This window comes from Aotus nancymaae, unplaced genomic scaffold (assembly GCF_030222135.1).
Source record: "Aotus nancymaae isolate 86718 unplaced genomic scaffold, 86718_ANA_hifiasm-v0.15.2.pri h1tg000040l, whole genome shotgun sequence".
NCBI lineage: Eukaryota > Metazoa > Chordata > Mammalia > Primates > Aotidae > Aotus > Aotus nancymaae.
The window spans coordinates 40,171,744-40,191,519 of record NW_026988454.1 but is presented as its reverse complement, the minus strand read 5'-3'; the positions used below and the strand labels follow the sequence as shown (position 1 = coordinate 40,191,519).

The following is a 19,776-nucleotide window of genomic DNA, read 5'->3' as shown; positions in this document are numbered from 1 at the left end:
AATCACCTATTCAGAAAAGTTTGATTTTTTTCCTTAGAGATTATTTAAACAATCTATGAGCAGTGTGTGTATGACAAATATGTATGGAAATAAACCTAAAGCCTGTGAGACTTATTTCCTCAAATACCTGATACCATTAATATTTTTTTGTTTTCCTTACTATATTCATTAGTGGTCTAACAGTCTGGATTAAATGGCAGACTTACAGTGTTAGAAGACATGAATTCACTTTACACAAAATGTTGTAGACCACAAAATCCACTTTTATTTGGTAGTTATAACATCTATGGCCAAGTATTGGGTTGACAGTAATCTAGAATTTACCTCTGAAAATAAGTAACATGAATCTGTCTTACCGTATTTTCCTAACTAACTCAACAGTAGGATCATGATGATAAAGCAAATGCAATGTGAATTGAACGTTACAGTAGCAAATACTTTTTACCTCTTGTGATGCATCAGAACTAGAACTTAATTATCTGACTTACACATTTTTAAAAAAGTATTACTGGGATGATCATAAAAATTTTATGTTGTACATTTTTATTACATTTACTTTTGAAAGATAGTTATACAAGAAGAAAGGTTGCTTTTCAGGAAAAAATAGAAATCTGATGTAAAATGCAAATTTATGTTGCAGGATGCTTCATGAATCCAAGTGGTTTCAATATTAAAATTACATCAATAGTTGTTCATTACTAGTTGGAAATTCCAGGGCACACAAATGAATGTCCAATTTGTAGAATCAGTTGACTCTCCATATCATGGCTACCACTGTTTAGTAGATACATATATATCATATATATTATATATGGTCTATTATAGATGATATATATATATATATATATATTTTTTTTTTTTTTTTGAGACGGAATCTCGTTCTGTCACCCAGGCTGGAGTACAGTGGCATGATCTCAGCTCACTGCAACCTCCGCCTCCTGGATTCAAGTTGATTCTCCTGTCTCAGCCTCCTGAGTAGCTATGATTACAGGTGCGTACCACCAAGCCTGGCTAATTTTTGTATTTTTAGCAGAGACGGGGTTTCACAATGTTGGTCAGGCTGGTCTTGAACTCTTGACCTCGTGATCCCCCCACCTTGGTCTCCCAAAGTGCTGGGACTACAGGCGTGAGCCTCCATACCTGGCCTAGTAGATAATTGAAAATAAAAAACTAATTATTGAAAAGATCAAATAAAGTTCCAAATTTGTAGTGGGTAGTGAGGTACATCTTTTGAATTTTATTCCAGCTGTTTGGAGCAGAAGAAAATAATTGATCATATCCTTTCTTATTTTCTTGTTCCCTGATCCTTCCCCACTTTTGTTCTTTAACGGCAACACTCAATTATTTTGGTAAATTATTTCCGGGTAAGACAGAACAAAAATTTTATGAGAAGTAACACCAGGAATAGGTTTTGTATAGAAGCTTTTCCTTTTAAACACGGCTCTTTGGTTATAGGCTAAGAATTATTATTGAAATTGACAGCAATACGTTTTAAGCCAAAAGTGTATATTTTAACTAAATGTTCCAGATTACACAGTAAATACCCAAGTGAGTAACTGGTAAGAAATAAAGCGAATGAGTTCAGATATTCAAAAGATGTCTGCATATTAATAGTAGCCTTCAAAGTAATTTGGATATTCATATGTATCATTTATTACATATTAGTCACTGGAGCTTTACTTGGAGTACATCCACATGAAAAACAAGTTATTTATTAAATTTTCCTTTCTTAGCAATAGCCTCTAAATTTGCAGGTCCACCCCAAACTGTTCCTAAAAGATCTCTTTCATTCTGTAATGCTTCCTCCAAATATAGCTCTCTGCCTGAAGAAACAGATTTTTTCAAAGCTCTAATTACTTCTGGTGGCCCTTGGATAAATTGCCTTAGCCATTCTTGTGCCTCTTCTAGAGATTTAGCTTCATCTGAAGACTGCAAGACCTCTTCAACCATTCCTATGTTTAGAGCATTTTTTGAATCCAGTTTAAGGGCCCCACTCAACACTTTGAGAGCTTGTCTACTTCCGATTATTTCAACTAGCCGAGTGGTGCCACCCCAGCTTGGTATTATGCCCATCTCTCTGTGGACGAATCTGATCTTACTCTCTGGAGTCATTAACCTGTAAAAGAGAAGAAAAACTTAATTGTAACTCTCTCTTTCTCTGTGTATATATATTCTCTAATGATAAAGTACTACCCATTCATGATCTAATGTGAAATCTCCATATATCTTTATAGGTATATGTATTAAAAACGCAATGTTTGAAAAATATGGCCGTTTCATCTAGAATTTAATTTACTGATAGCATTTAACACTTCCCCTTGAAAACAGTAACATTTTTTGTTGTGCTTGTTTACGCTTTGCAAACAAGAACCTACTCATTGTTTCAGAATGCCCAAAGTTTATCTTTTTGAGTGGTGACCTAATGAGATGATCTGGATTAAGTGAAAGTATGAGAGTAAGAAATACTAGGTTCATACTATGAAAAACAAACAAAAAAAAGCATAGTAAGTTAACGTTCTCAATAGTCCTTAGGGGGAAATAAAACTTTTTAAATACAGCATCTATTCAGCAAATATTTACTAATAACTACCAGTGCCACATGGTGGTCTAGGTGCTGAGACTACAGGAATGACCAAAATAAAATCCTTGTGCTTAGGAGCACAATAAATAAAATTCTTGGTTCCAGTTTGGAGAGAAAGGCACTAAACCATATAAAGTCAGTGGCAGTAAGTGCTTTATGGCAAAAAAAAAAAAAAAAAGAAAATGAGGCAAGAGACTAATGAATTGAGGATATGTGTGCTGGGAGTGTGCTATCTTGGATGAATAAGGGCTCTCAATATTTGAGCAGCTACCTGAGGAAGTGAGCAATGCAAAAATCTGTGAAAAAGTGTTCCAGGAAGAAGGAATTGCAAGTGCAAAAGTCTTAACTGCTTAGTATCTCTGGGGATGAGTACAGCGTAACTGGAACATGGGGGATAAAATGAGAAGTAGTTTGGATTTTATTAATTTTTACAAGTGAAGTTATTTAGAGGAGGTCAACCAAGGGATTAGCATCTGACATTTTACAAGGGTTGCTCTAGTTGCCATATGCATGAAGACTTTATTTAGCATTTCATAGCTCTTATACCAGTTGTTTAAGGAACCGGTGATAGAGCTATTGCAGAACTAGGATTTAAACCCAGGCAGGTTGGCTTCAATGTCTTCACGGTACACATAATAGTTAAGACAAGGTAGAAGCAGGGATACCAGTAAGAAAGTTATTGATAGTGGCTTAGATTAGACTGACAGTAGTGACTCCCTAACGGGTTCGTTTTCCCCAATCATGGGATTTTTATGAATAGGATGATTAAGAAGGAAAGTATAACAAGGGGAGTTAACACAAGAAATTGGTGGGCATAGCAAAAGGCTTCACATTTGTCAGCTCAACAGACACTGAGTAAAGCTACATGATTTAGGAAATGCTGCCCATTAAGTTTTATTTTGACTGCATGCTTCAAGAAGCTTTCACTTTCAAATTATTCATTACAAAAAAGAAGACCTTTAGTTGGTTTGGCTTTCCGATATGTTAAATATTCAATTGCAGGTGATTTGGTTCCATTAGCACTAAGAACAACAAACTCAGTCTTTGACCCTAGAGAACTGTGACGAATGCCCATTTATTAACTCACTGGGAAACTTTATCTTTACAGTTGTGAATTTCTACAAAGGAAAATATGCCTCAATTATGAACAATTGCTTCTAGAGGTAAATAGGTATGAAAAATAATAGTTTTCAAGAAATAATTTTAAAACTGGGAGGAAGAAAGAACAAGTTTTACAAAAAATATGAATTTATCACAACATTATAAGAGGAGTACTGCCTTGTTAAACAGAAAACAATGTCAAAACAAATAGATATTACAGAAATGTCTAATATTCTTAGAAATAGGAGTGTTGTCAATATTGAACCCAGTCCTATAAAGCTTTTCACATAATACATTAAGTATGTAACTGTTCTGAATTAAATCCTGGAATTGGTTCAGAGCTCTGCCTATAATGGAGTAAAGGGACTATGCCAGGAATAAATTCATTCAGAATTAGCTGAACATAAAAACTGGTTAAAGTCCTAGATGTTGGAATAATGTAAATAAGCTTATGACAATGAAAGTTATTACCTATGTAAGAACATTCATATTTGGAATTATTTGCTTCTAAAGAAAATATCTCTGGTGAAGTTTTCCATTTCCCTTATTTTATAAGGTAAAGGTATCTTTTGGAATCATATTTTACAACTCTAACAAATCTTGAGGTAATCTTTGTAAAAATACCTTTTGTGATCAAAATCTGACATCCATTCTTTGCAAATCGTATGCCTTGTGTGTGCTTCTGTACTGATATACATTAAATATATATTAAATATGACCAAAAAATTCATTGGTGACAAAAAAACACAGTAGTGTCCTCTAACAATAAACAGAGCATTCAGATCGCAACCTTTTACAAGACTCTTTTAACCTAAAAAAGTTTAACTATAAAATGTAAAATGCTAAAAAACCTAATTTAAGAAGACATTAGTATATTATCAACAAGATATATTCAAAAACAGTTTCCTGATAGACCCTACAGGATTATACGCTAATTCCTTCTAGAGTTTAGATGCAGTTACCTGGTAATTTAATTTATTGCAAGGGATAATCTATGTAGAGTAATGGAAGACTTAGCTCTTACAATTTTGAAGACTTATGACAGACTCAATTTATAAAACCATATTAAACTCACTTATTTTGACAAGTAAAAGAATGATAAGTGTCTTCTGACTGTTAAATAGAATAATCATTATTGGCAATGTTTAAAATTTCCTCTGACATCCTGGGGCAAAGGAGATGAGTTTAATCAAATGTGGATACACTTCTTGTTACTGTCTGAATGAAACAATGTTCCAGGAAAAACTACTCATAACTGGGGAAAGAGTTTCACTTTTGAGAGCAATACAAAGTCAAGTGTTGTGATACCAGGAAGAACTGTTCAATTAGTTACTACTTTTTGATAAGTTAACTATGAGTTTCAGGTCTTTGAACAAACGTATTCAAGAACATTCTAAAAAGAAATTACCAAACTTTACTAAAATAGGAACTTTTTAGTGGAAAAGTTGGCAAAAAGCCTTTTTGAAATGTTGATTATTAAAGCAAGGTACTTCCAGTAAATTCTGTGATGAAGGATGGAAATATAAATAAATGAAATGGAAGAGTGTACAGCTTTGATGTGAAGTGCATAGACTCAGGAGCCAGACTGCTGGGCTTGAAATCCTAGCATGGCCACTAGACTGGCTACATACCACACATTGTAAAATAAGCAAAGGCAAAAGAAACATGGTACATAGGAGAGGAAGATTCATCTCTAGACCTCAGGAAGTTACTTAACATCTCTGGGTCTCAGCTTGCTTATACATAGATATAAAAATAGTACTTATGCCATAGAATTATGACTATTACATGAGTTAATATTATAGGTTCTTTGAACATATATACTCCACAATTCTTCTATAGAGTGTGTCTGTATGTTTAAAAAAAATCTGTGAAATTGCCTCAAACACATCTACAAGAGAATACAGTATTACCTACTTTTATTTGGAAATATAAAAGTTGTATATATTTTATAGTCTGATTCATAATGAACTCTATGTATACTAGCTTTTATTACTATTAAGTTGGTGGTATTAATAAATATATATATTTATATAATAATATATATATTAATAGTAAAAAAATAGTAGCGTTTCTGCTAGTGAAGTAGTATAAAGTTGTTTCCTGGACTAAAATCAAATAATCTCTAAAGTATTCAAAGTAAGAGCTGTACTCACACTGTATACCCAGCAAATACTCTTTTTCCTCGATGCTGATTATATAAATGGAGACCACAAGACATACTCAATTTTTATATTGCCAAATAAAGTTAGAAACAATGCTGTATTTTACTACAGATATAGTTGAAGCAGAAGATTCCAAGCTGATCTTTTAAAAAAGAGATAAGACACTTATCCCTCTAAGATTTCTTAAAGAGAACTGTGCAATACAAGTAACAATATAAATATATTGAAATTTTTAAGAAAAGCATTGATGTTACAAAATTAACATGATGTTATACATTTAAAGTTTGGAATCACAAATTTAAATATAAATAAGCTTTAGTGTAGGGCTAGAAACTGCTAGACGTTTTACATTGCGTAAAGGGCCAGAGACAACAAAGCAAACTTGTTCACCTGGGGAAATACAGAAAATTATACAATTAGCAACAGCATCTCTGACCACAAACAATACTTTAAAATTATGCCTCTAACATAAACTTATTTGTTCGCACATATACTTTCCTGGCACCTTCTCCCTTTTGCTTTCTACCATCCAAAACATCACAGAACTATGAAAAAAAGAAACCAAAAATGCTCTCTATAATCTCACTTTTCTGATTTCCAAGTCTCAGATGATTGGCTTCATAAGTTTTGATTCATTTTATGCAAAGAGAGTGCTTCAGTAAGAAGGTATATAGTTGAATGCATGAAAATTTGTGTGTGGTGGGGGGTTGTGGGGAGGGGCAGACATAAAAATGTTTTGTTATATTCAAGTCTTATTTTAATATTCAGCAATCCTAGCATGATGAGAGGTAGATTTTCTTGATGTCACAGCTCTAAAGGAAGAACTTCCAAGTAAGGCGGCAACTACAAAACAAAGCAACATGGGCAATGTGACTGCTTCCTGAGGTGGATATCTCCTATTCAGGGTAAAGGTACTTCCAAATCAAAAATGGGATTTGTTATTTTCGAGAGGGGGGGGATGGGATTGTGTGTGTGCATGCATTTATTTGTGTATGTGCAAGTGTGTGTAATATTGTGCTTTATTTATATAAAGCCATTATTTTTTTTCATTGTTTGAGACGGAGTCTGCAGTGGCATGATCTCAGTTCACTGCAACCTCCACCTCCTGGGTTCAAGCAATTCTCCTGCCTCAGCCTTCCAAGTAGCTGGGATTACAGGTGTGCCACCATGCCTAGCTAACTTTTGTATTTTTAGTAGAGACCAGGTTTCACCATGTTGGCCAGGCCGGTCTCAAATTCCTGACCTCAGGTGATCTACCTGCCTTGGCCTCCCAAAGTGCATAAGGGCTACCTTGTAAGTTCCCTTGGGATAAGCATGTTTACAGCTCTCTTTCTTTGTAATATACTTTGAACTAATGGGTAGCAGCTGGAAATGCTAATACCTTGGCTGAGGGTTATATATATTCATGAAAACTGCGTTAGAGATTGAAAACAAATTAGATAGGCATGCTTTAAATTGGATAGCTGAGAATTTTATTTCACTAGGGAGATAAAGGAATAAAAATGTGCTTTTCATTTGGTGCATAAACAGCTCAATACCCCAAAGGAGAAATGGGAAAAGAAAATGCAGACAATTCATACACACATAAATCAACCAGTATATGAATATTTATGCATCACCAAAAATCTCTAAAAATGCAAATAAAATTTAAATATAATTGTTTGTCAAAATTATAAAAGATATCTTAAAAGACTATACTCATTAGAAGAAAGATGCTCTCAAACAGACACTTATTTTCTGCTGGTGGTAATATAAGACAATGTGGCAATTATCAAAAGCCTTGAGCACTGCATATCCTTTAAGTACTTGTGCTACTTACATGATTTATTTTCAGGAAATAATCTGAAATGTGGATAAAGCCTTTTGCATAAGGTAATTATCACATTAATCACTTTAGAGAAAAATTGGAAACAATGGACCAACAGAAAATCTATCAACAGACCTAACTAGAAGTAGAAATCTAGTAGTGATCAGGTGTTACCTCAAATCACTGGAACACAGAAGGCTTTCTAAAACAGTATCGGGACAAATAGCCATTTGGAAAAAAGATAAAATAAGATCCATCATCCATACCATACATGAAAATAAGCTCAGAAATAATTAGATATATGACTGTAAAACACAAAACCATTCAAGTACCAGAAGAAACACGCATGAACTTCTCTATAGCCTTGGTATATGGAAAAGCTTTTAAACTTCCACTTGAAATCCGTACACAATTTTTAAAAAGATTGATATATATGACTTTTTTTAAAGGCTTGCATGGCAAAAGAGAAAACAAAAAAGCAAAGTCAAAAGACAAGCAGAGCAAATATATGCAAAACATATCACAGATAATGACTTTAAGAACTTTTAAAAATTGAGGAAAAAAAAAATATCCTATTGAGAAATAAGCAAAATATGAATAGATAATTCACCAAAAAATTTTAAATGGTCCTTAAGACATGTGAAACTATGATCAACTTCACTTTAACAGAAATGGGCTGTGCAGTGTCTCATGCCTGCAATCCTGGCACTTTAGGAGGCCGAGGCAGGTGGATCACTTGCACTCACAAGTTTGAGAGCAGCCTGGGCAACATGAAGAAACCCTGTCTCTACAAAAAATACAAAAATTTGCCAAGTGTGGTGGTGCACGCCCATAGTCCCAGTTACTCAGTTACTGGGAAGATGATTTGAGCCCTAGAGGCGGAGGTTACGGTAAGCAGTAATCACACCATCACATAGGCTGGGTGATAGAGTGAGACCTTGCCTCAAAAAAAAAATAAATAAATAAAAAATAAATGCATATTAAAATTATGCTGAAATACTGTTCCTTACCCATGAAGTTGGAAAATTCAAAAGCTTAGTAGGCTCTGTTGACAAGGCTAAGTGAAACAGACTAGAGGGAATGCAAGACTTGTGTATCTCCTATGGAAGAAAACTTGGCAATAATTAATAAATATTCATTAACTCATTAATATTTACTTTTGATTCAGTAATCCTGTTTCTAGCATCTATCCTTAAGATATGCCACTAGTAATACTAAAAAGTATATACAAAAGTTATTTACTACAACATTCTAACATATTCAAGACATAAAATAAGGCTGGAAAGAAAGAAAAAAATTAAAACTGGATGCAAAAACTAAATGAAGCAAGGTATTTTCTTTTTTTCTTTTTTTTATTGCATTTTAGGTTTTGGGGTACATGTGAAGAATATGCAAGATTATTGCATAGGTACACACATGGCAGTGTGATTTGCTGCCTTCCTCCCCATCACCTATATCTGGCATTTCTCCCCATGCTGTCTCTCCCCAACTCCCCACCCCTCGCTGTCCCTCCCCTATTTCCCCCAATAGACCCCAGTGTGTGATGCTCCCCTCCCTGTGTCCATATGTTCTCATTGTTCAACACCTGCCTATGAGTGAGAACATGATTTTCTGTTCTTGTGTCAGTTTGCTGAGAATGATGGTTTCCAGGTTCATCCATGTCCCTACAAAGGACACGAACTCATCATTTTTGATGGCTGCATAATATTCCATGGTGTATATGTGCCACATTTTCCCTGTCCAGTCTATCATCGATGGGCATTTGGGTTGGTTCCAGGTCTTTGCTATTGTAAACTGTGAAGCAAGGTTATTTTCAAATGAAATCACACTGAGGGAGAAGAAAAGGAAAAATCAGGCAGAAAGCTAAGACTAGTCCTTGAAGAAACAGCCTGAAAAATCACAGCTACAGCCACAAATAGAGTGGCCTGGAGAAAAACCAAACTGCAACTACACTGATAAGAAAGCAGGGCCCAACAGAGAAGCCTTTTTCTTTGTGTGATTAATTGGCTCCCAGGAAAAAGTTTCCTCCTCTTTTCAGGCATAGACATGGTGGGCTCCATGGAAACTTGCACACGGATCGGGGTGGGCCTATCTCAAACAGACCTGCAGTTACACAAACAAGAGAAGCTGCACTTTGTGCTTACCCAAGACATACCCACGGCTGCACAGATAAGGAGACTTACACAAATAGCTACAGAGATGAGGGGCGTTTCTTACAAAAGCTTTTGGATTCAACTAAAAACAGCAATCAATTCAGGCCCCCTCTCCACTGCGAAGAGCTTTCTTCGCTTATTAAACTTTCACTCCAACCTCCCCATTGTGTCCATGCTCCTTAATTTTCTTGATTCTGAGACAAGGAGCTTGGATAATACTTCAGACAACAGACCACTGACACAAGACCATTTCAACATCAGAGAAGGAAAAACAGCAAAAACAACAGTGAACTCATGTAACTAACTTTTGGACACAGTACAATACTTTATTTACCCTTAGTCTGGGTGAAAAAAGTATATGATACACAAAAATAAAACACAATAGCAAAATGTTAAAAATTGTTGGATCTGAGTGAATGGCACAGGGAAATTATTTGTATCACTCATGCCTTTTCTGCAAGTTTGTAATTATTTCAAAATTAAAAAATACAATTCCAGTTTCCAATTGGATATCAATAGTAAAATATTAAATATTAGACATAATTAAAATGTGTACATGCTTTTTTTTTTTATGCCAAAAGTTGATGCTAAAAGCCAAGCAGTGTGAGTTTGTCATTTTCTATTTTCTAGGGAAGTTTTGAGAGATTTTTCTCTCTTTTCCTGTGTTTTTAGAATAACTGGAATTAGAAAGTAGAATCAAGGAATGAGTGTTTTAAGCACTTCCTGAAGCACATTCTGGAATATTGAGCTTTAAACCAAGCTAACCATCCATAATACAGGAATAATTATGTTTAAAACAGTGTTCTGTATCACAGAACCCTTTATAAATTAGGAATATAGTCATGCACTGAATAACAACATTTCAATCAACAATGGACTATATGACAATGGTCCCATAAGAGTATAATGGGGCTGAAAAATTCCTATAGCCTGATGATATAGTCATTGTAACGTCATAGAATAATGTATTACTCACATTTTTGTGGTGATGCTGGTATAAACAAACTGCACTGCTAGCTGAACAAAAGTATAGCACATACAATGATGTACATTACATAATACTTGATAATAATAAACGACCATGTTAATGGTTCAGATGTTTACTATACTTTTTTTTTTTTTTAAGAAAGTGTCTCACTGTCACCCAGGCTGGAGTGCAGTGGTACCATATGGCTCAATATAGCCTTGACCTCCTCGCCTCATCAAACCCTAGTAGCTGGGACTACAGGCATGTGCCACCATGCCTGGCTGATTTTTGTATTTTTTTGTGTCTTACTATGTTGCCCAGGCTGGTCTTGAATTCCTGAGCTCAAGCAGTTCTCCCACCTTGACCTTCCAAAGTGTTGGGATTACAGGCATAAGCCACCACACCCAGCCTATGCTTTTTATTATTATTTTAGAGTATACTTCTTTTACTTTTGTATATATAAAATTAAATGTAAAACAGGCTCAGGCAGGTCCTTCAGGAGGAATTCCAGAAGGTAAAAGGAGTACACTCTAAGGTTAATTTATTATTGAAGAAAGGAAAATACTTTTTATAAATTGAGCGTAGCCTATAAAGTCTATAGAAGTGTACATAATGTCCTAGGCCCTCATATTTACTCACTACTCACTCACTCACTCACCCAGAGCGACTTTCAGTCCTGCAACCTCCATTCACTGTAAGTGCCCTATATAAACATTAATTTTTAAGATATTTTATACAGTATTTTTACTGTACCTTTTCTGTTTAGATACACAAATACTTACCACTGTGTTACAGCTGCCTACAGTATTCAATACAGTAACAGGCTTTAGAGATTTGTAGCCTAGGAGCAAAAAGTTATACCATATAGCCGAGGTATGTAGTAAGCTGTGCCCTAGATGGTATCATTAGGTTTGTTTAACTACATACTATGATGTCTGCACAACAACAAAATTGCCTAATGACACATTTCTCATAATGTGTTCCTATCATTAAGCAATGCATGACTGTATATGGGAACCATTACTGTTTTCTAAAAAGTATCTAAACAAATTTTTAAAAATAAAAATACAGTTTACAAAGTTGACTTAGAATAACAAAGTTATCACTTTTCACTGGCAATCAAATAGAAATATAAAAGTTATCAACAACTCTGACAATTATATTTCCTATGCCAAGCCTGTATGTGATCGGTAAATTGGCTCTGAAGAGATGACCTAATTCCTGGGAACTGTGCATGTGTTACCATCCATGGCAAAACAGACTTTGCAGATGTAACTATACATGCTTAAAACAGGAAAATTATCCTGGATTATCTGAGTGGGCACAATCTAATCATGACAACACTTAAAAGCAGAGAAATTTTTCCAGCTGTAGTCAGAGAAATGCAGCATGAGGATAAATAAGAGAGATTCAAAGTATGAAAGGAACTTGACTCGTGACTGCTGGAGGAGCCACATGGAAAGCATGAGAAGGAATTCAGAAAGCCTCTAGGAGCAAAGACTCGCCCCCCAGCTGGCAGCAAGGAAACAAGGACTTCAGTCCTTCAAGTGCATGGAACAATTGGAGCCTGGATGAACCTGGGACTGAATCCTCTCCTAGAGTCTTCAGAGCCCACTCCAACTGACACTTAGATTTTGGTCTCATGAGACAAGGTTTAGAAAAATCAGCTGAGCCCAGCTGGACTTCAGACCTATATATCTGTGAGATAATAAAATGTTGCTTTAAGCCACAAAATTTGTGGTCATTTGTTCTAGCAGCAATGGAAACTACTACTACACGTATAAACATGTTCTTAATTTGTATTTCATTCTAAATATCTTTATAAAGGTGGATTAAAAAGGAGAGGCTATATTATTTTATCACATTTCTAGCATTTCATTTCTTCACATTGATTTTGTCACTAAAACAGAAGCCTAATGCTTGACTAAATTGTGACTATTGAGAAATACCAATTTTTAATTCATGTTAGTCTTTTGCTTTTAAACATGTTTTTTAAAGGCTGGGTGCAGTGGCTCACCCCTGTAATCCCAACACTTTGGGAGGCCAAGGCAGGTAAATCATCTAAGGTCAGGAGTTTAAGACCAGACTGGACAACATGGTGAAACCCTGTCTCAACTAAAAATACAAAAAAATTAGCTGGGCATGGTAGTAGGCACCTGTAATCCCAGGTACTTTGGGAGGCTGAGGTAGGAGAATTGCTTGAACCTGGGAGGCGGAGGTTTCAGTGAGCCAATCGCACCACTGCACTCCAGCCTGGGCAACAAGAACGAAACTCTATCTTTAAATAAATGTTTTTTTTAAAAGCCATTTTCCCTTGGAATATTTTACATGAAAAGTATGACTCAACTGAGGGTCTAACTATGCAAAGTAGAACTGAGTGTTTCTGACTTACACATTCATTACATCTATTATCAGCTGGTGTTCACAGGGTTTTGGGGGAAGGAGACAATGTTAGAATGCTACATGAGTTCATTTCTTTTATATAGTCATGTTAAGTGTATCTCCATCTGCTGAAGTACTATCATTGGCATGGATGAAAATGTCATTTGAGTGAATTCCAGGCAATTCTCAAAGGTAAGAAAGTTAAACAAGCTAAAAGGGACAACACATATAAAGAAGGAAATTATCTTTTTAGCAAATGCTATGAAAGCTTTTGTTGTTTTTTTAGAACAAACAGACATTCTTAAGAAATAATTAAAACAATCTGTCATAGAAAACAACTGATGAGGTATTGATAAAATTGAGGGAAAGAAGTCAGCTAGAGGAACTTGTACTGAATTTATCACTTCCTGGAAACTGGGACTAGTAATGTAGTTCATTCAGTATGCAATCCTCTCTATTAGTCTCTAACACTTAAGAACTATAGTTGCTTTTGGTATGTGGGTTTTAAAAAGGCTAAGTAGCCTAGGATAGAGCTTGTCAAATTTCTCTGATCAAGGATCAATTTCTTCTTCATTTCTTAAAAAAACTTTCTAATCAATTGCAGACAAAGAATTTTGTAAATTATAACAAAAAACATACTACCAGAAAAATGAAACAAAAAACCAAGACACAAGTTTTGTGAATGGCTGTGCCTAGCATATGTGGGTGCTAAAATATGTTTAATAAACAGACACCACTTTCAGAAAAGCTAGTCCAAAAACAAATTAAGTTTTTAGTCAGAAGCTTCTCAGCAAAGGCACCTTGTATATCCAGATACTGAGAGTGGCAGTACCTCAGACATTCTGTACCAAATAAAGTTAAATATTTAACGAAGCTCTAGAATTCATTACATTTTCTTCAGTTAGAGAATAACAGCAAGGCAATTTAGCAGTATTAAAGGATTAAATAATCTCTGATTATTTTTCCTGTTGTTTTGCTTTTTGTCCTAAACCCTAACTACATTTAAACACAGATGAGGGAATCAGTATGAAGGATGGTGCAAAAGTCTAATAAAGATGAACACTGGAATCTATGTTAGAGGGTTTTTACTTGTTCTAAATGACATCTAAAAAGTCTTAATTTTCATTTTCTTTTACATAGAGGATTTTTCAGTGTGGTAATGTATGCTTACATATAGCTTAAGTTTCTTTCTTTTTTTTTTTTTTTTTTGCGACAGAGTTCTCCCTCTTGTTGCCCAGGCTGGAGTGCAATGGTGTGATCTAGGCTCACTCCAACCTCCGCCTCCTGGGTTCAAGCCTCAGCCTCCTGAGTAGCTGGGATTACAGGCATGCACCACCACACCCGGCTAACTTTTATATTTTTAGTAGAGACGGGGTTTCACCACGTTGGCCAGGCTGGTCTCAAACTCCTGACCTCAGGTTATCTACTCACCTCGGCCTCTCAAAGTGCTAGGATTACAGGCCTGAGCCACCAAGCTTGACCTTAAAATTCTCTATTTATTTAGATATACATTTTATATTTATATATTATATGTGTTGAAATTATCTATTTCATAACTACCTATATTTCAGTGTAAAGTGAGGAATGCATTTAATCCTTTTACACATAGAGCATTTCCTGTTTAGTCTTATATCAAACATAAAGCTCATGACTGCTTCCTCCTCACAGAATAAAATGCAGTATCAGCATTCTAATGCAATCTGCACTGATGACAGCAGAGGGCACTGTCATATAAAATAATCTTTTTTTATTGTGCATAAGAATTCTGCCTAATTACTGAAAATACTAGTTTTCAAGTGGCAATGATTTCTGAAAATTGTCTTATACACCAAAAAAACTGGAAAATCTCTATTTACATGAGCATGAAGTGACATAGTTTAACTGATGAAACTTGTCATAAATTATAAAAAAGGAAAATTAACATAAAATTTACCGTTTTACATAGTTAGCATACTGTTTTCTCACATTATTTCTACTACTATATGATGCCATTTATATGAAGTCAAAAAATATATATTTATTATAGTATATTTAGCTTATAAAACTATAAAGGAAAGCAGGAAAGGGATTACCATAAAATTCAGGGTAACAGCCAAGTTGCAAATACAACAGGGAAGTTCTTGAAGGAAATTCAAAGTGCTAATCCAGTGAACACATGAATGATAAGGAAGCAAAACAGCCTTATTGCTAATATGAAGAAAGGTTTAGTGGCCTGGATAGGAGAGCAAACCAGCCATGGCATTCCCTTAAGCCAAAGGCCAATCCAGAACAAGACTCTAACTCTCTTCAACTCTACAAAGGCTGAGAGAGATAAGGAAGCTGCAGAAGCTGCAGGTAAGGAAGCTGCTGACACCAATAGAGGTTGGTTTATGAGGTTTAAGGAAAGAAGTCATCTCCATAATATAAAGGTGCAAAGTGAAGGAGTAAGGGGTAACACAGAAGCTGCAGCAAGTGATCAGATCTAGCTAGAGTTACTGATGAAGGTGGCTACACTAGATAACAGATTTTCACTGTATATGAAACAACTTTCTTTTAGAAGGAGATGGCATTTAGGACTTTCATGGTTAGAGAAGTGAAGTCAATGCCAGGCTTCAAAGTCTTAAAGAATAAGCCAACTCTCTTGCTAGGAGCTAGCATAGCTGATGTCCACATTGAAGCCAATGTTCATCTACCATTCTGAAAATCCTAGATCCCTTAAGAATTGTTAGATCTATTCTACCTGTGCTTTACAAATGGAATAATAAAGCCTGAATAACAGCACATCTGCTAATAGCATGCCGTACTAAATATTTTAAGTTCACTGTTGAGACCTACTGCTCAGAAAAAAAGATTTCTTTCAAAATAGTACTGCTCATTGACAATGCACCTAGTGGCCCAAGAGCTGATGAAAAGGAGATTCATGTTTTTCCTGCTTGCTAACACATCAAGACAATATCCATTGTGCAGCCCATGGACTGAGTAGTAACACTGACTTTCAAGTTTCATTATTTAAGAAATATATTTTCTAAGGCTACAGCTGCCACAGAAAGTGAGTCCTCTGGTGGATCTCAGTGAAGTAAATTGAAAAGCTTCCAGAAAGGATTCACCATTCTAGATGCCATTAGGAACACTTGTGATTCATGGGAGAAGGTGAAAATATCAACATTAACAGGAGTTTGGAAGAAGTTGACTCTGATAGAGGTGGAGCGATACCATGGAATACAAGAGTCCACTGATCATTCACCCTGCAAAGACAGCAATTTAACAACTATCTACATAGAAAAAGCACCTTCGTAAGAACCAAAAAAATCAGCCGGGCGCAGTGGCTCATGCCTGCAATCCCAGCACTTTGGGAGGCCGAGGCGGGTGAATCACGAGGTCAAGAGATCAAGACCATCCTGGTCAACATGGTGAAACCCCGTCTCTACTAAAAATACAAAAAATTAGCTGGGCATGGTGGCACGTGCTTGTAATCCCAGGTACTCAGGAGGCTGAGGCAGGAGAATTGCCTGAACCCAGGAGGTGGAGGTTGCAGTGAGCTGAGATCGCACCATTGCACTCCAGCCTGGGTAACAAGAGTGAAACTCCGTCTCAAAAAAAAAAAAAAAGAACCAAAAAAATCAGGTGAGCACTCGTAGTACCTGGTTTTCACTTCATATCGCTGAAAAAGGCACTGAAGTGGTCAGAAAAACAGTCCTGAATCACTGACATCACCCCATCCCTCACTCTCCCCTGGCAGTAGTGGTGTGGTGCAGATAGCATTGCCATGTGCTGGGGAGAGGAATGGCACAATAATTGTGAGGCATTAAACTTAGTACTGCCCTGTTATAGCAGGGGGAAAAAAAAAGCAGACAAAACTCAGCTGACATCTGCCCATGGAGGGAGCATTTAAATCAGCACTAGCTGGAGGGGAACTGCAGATCCCATTGGTCCAAATGAGTTCTCTCAAGCTCTGCCACCATGAACTAAAGTGCTCTGGGGACTTAGATAAACTTGAAAGGCAGTCTAGGCCATGAGAACTGCAACTCATAGGTGAGTCCTAGAGCTGAACTGGGTCCAGAGCCAGTGGATTGGGGAACACATGACCTATTGAGACAATCGCCAAGTTGGATAAGGGAGTGCTAGCATCACCCCTCCCCCAACCCCAGGCTGCTCGGCTTAGCTTACTGCTCCAAAAGAGACCCCTTTCCTTCCACTTCAGGAAAGGAGAGGGAAGAGTGGGGAGGACTTTGTCTTGAATGTTAAATACCAGCACAGTCACAGCAGGACTGGGCAATGGTCAAAGCTCTGAAGCCCCTTTCCTAAGTCCTAGCTCCTAGACAACACATCTAGATACACTCTGGGCCAGAAAGGAAACTGCTGCCTTGAAGGGAAGGACTCAGTCCTGGCAGGATTCATCATCTGCTAACTGAAGAGCCACTGGACCCTGAATAACCAGTAGCAATACCCAGGTACTATGTCAACACCTTGGGTGAGACTCTGAAACTTGCTGGCTTCAGGTGAGACCCAGCACATTCCCAGCTGTGGTGGCTACAGGGAAAGACTCCTTGTGCTTGAGAAAAGCAGAGGTAAAAGTAAAGAGGACTTTGTCTTGCCTCAAAGGTACCAGCTCAGCCACTCAGGGTAGTGGGGGGTAGAGCATCAATCAAGCTCTTGGGGTCCTCAATGCCAGTTCTTGGCTCTTAAATGGCATTTCTGAACCTACCTTGGGCCAGAGGGGAGCCCACTGCTCTGAAGGGTGAGTCCTAGGCCAGGCAGAATTCACCACAAGCTGAACAAAGAGCTTTTGGGCCTTAAGGGAACATCAGTGATCATTTGGTAGTATTCCCTGTGAGCCAGTGGTGACAGTGGCCATAGGTTGACACTCCTCTGCCTTTGGAAAGGGGAAAAAAGACTGGAAAGGACTACGTCTTGTGGTTTGAGTTATAGCTCAGACAAGTCAGAACAACAGCTAGACATCTAAAGCTTTTGACTCTAGTGTCTGGCTCCCAGACAGCACCTCTAGACTTGTCCAGAGTCTAGGGGAAATCACCACCCTGCAGGGAAGGCCACAGGCCTGGCTGGCTTTGTCACTTGCTGATTGTAGAGTCCCAGTCCCTCTAGTGAACATAGGCTACCAGTAGCCAGTGGGTAGTTATGGAAGGCCTTGGACAAGACCCAGTGCTGTGCTAGCTTTGGGTTTGACCCAGCACAGTCCTAGTGTAGCAGTGTCCCTAGGGGTGCTTGGTTCACTCCACTCCCAGCTCCAGGGGGTTAAGTGAAGAGAAAGAGTAATTTCATTTGTTTGGGAGAAAGTAAGGGAAGAGAACAAGAGTCTCTGCCTGGTAATCCAGAGAATTCTTCTGGATCTTCTCCAAGACCATCAAGGCAGTATCTCCACAAGTCTGTAAGAACCACAGCATTACTGGGCTTCAGGTGCCCTCTAAAGCATATGTAGCTTAGATCACAACACCTAAGTCCTTCTGAATATCTAGAAAGCCTTCCCAAGAAGTACGACTACAAACAAGATCAGACTGTGAAGACCTAATAAATACCTAATTCTTCAGTGCCCAGATACCAAAGAACATCTACAAGTATCAAGACCGCCTAGTAAAACATGGAACTAAACGAACTAAACAAGGAACCACAGACCAATCCTGGAAAAAGAGATATGACTTTTCAGACAGAGAATTCAAAGTAGCTGTTTTGAGAAAACTCAAAGAAATTCGAGATAACACAGAGAAGGAATTCAGAATCCTATCAGATAAATTTAAGAAAAAGATTGAAATAAAAAGAACCAAGCAGGAATTCTAGAGCTGAAAAATGCAACTGAGTCTTTTTATAGCAGAACTGATCTGGCAGAAGAAAGAATTAGTGAGCCTGATGACAAGTTATTTGAAAATACAGTCGGAGGAGGCAAAAGAGAAAAGATTAAAAAAGCATCCCTACAGGATCTAGAAAATAGTCTCAAAAGGGCAAATCTAAGAGTTATTGGCCTTAAAGAAGAGGTACACCAAGAGATAGGGTAGAAAGTTTATTCAAAGGAATAATAACAAAGAGCTTCCAAACCCTAGAGATAGATATCAATATCCAAGTACAAGAAGGTTATAGAGCAGGAAAGCAGACTGAAACCAAACAAAGGTATCTCAAAGCATTTAATAAACTTCCAAAGGTCAAGGACTAAAAACATGAATAAAGAAAGGATTCTAAAAGCAGCAAGGAAAAAGAAACAAGTAACATACAGTTAAGCTCCAGTATGTCTGGCAGAAGATTTTTCAGTGAAAATCTTACAGGTCAGAAGAGAATGGCATGACACATTTCAAGTGCCGAGGCAAAAACCTGTGTATGCTAGAATATTATATTTTGCAAAAATATCCTTCAACATGAAAGAGAAAGACTTTCAGACAAATGCTGAGGGATTTAATCAACACCAGACCTGTCCTATAAGAAATATTAAAGAGAGCACTCTAATCAGAAAGAAAACGATGTCAATGTGGAATAAGAAATCATCTGAAGGTACAAAACTCACTGGCAATAATAAGCATACTGAACAACACAGAATATTAAAACATCACAACTGTGTCTTAAGTAGAAAGACTAAATGATGAACTAATAAAAAATAATAACTATAATAACTTTTCAAGACATAGATAGTACAAGAT

The 19,776-nt window shown here is 36.8% G+C and overlaps 1 protein-coding gene across 8 annotated transcripts in view; it reads right to left on the bottom strand.

Annotated features, from left to right (window-relative positions):
- Nucleotides 1–242: 242 nt before the first annotated feature.
- Nucleotides 243–19,776, bottom strand: part of ECHDC1 (ethylmalonyl-CoA decarboxylase 1) — a 56,441-nt gene continuing 36,907 nt past the window's right edge. For all 8 annotated transcript variants that reach the window (XM_012435099.2, XM_012435098.2, XM_012435101.2 and 5 more), the window contains one exon: nt 243–2,116. In XM_012435099.2, coding sequence (XP_012290522.2) covers nt 1,708–2,116 — 409 coding nt within the window. In that variant the 3' untranslated portion in view covers nt 243–1,707. The remainder of the gene's footprint in view (nt 2,117–19,776) is intronic.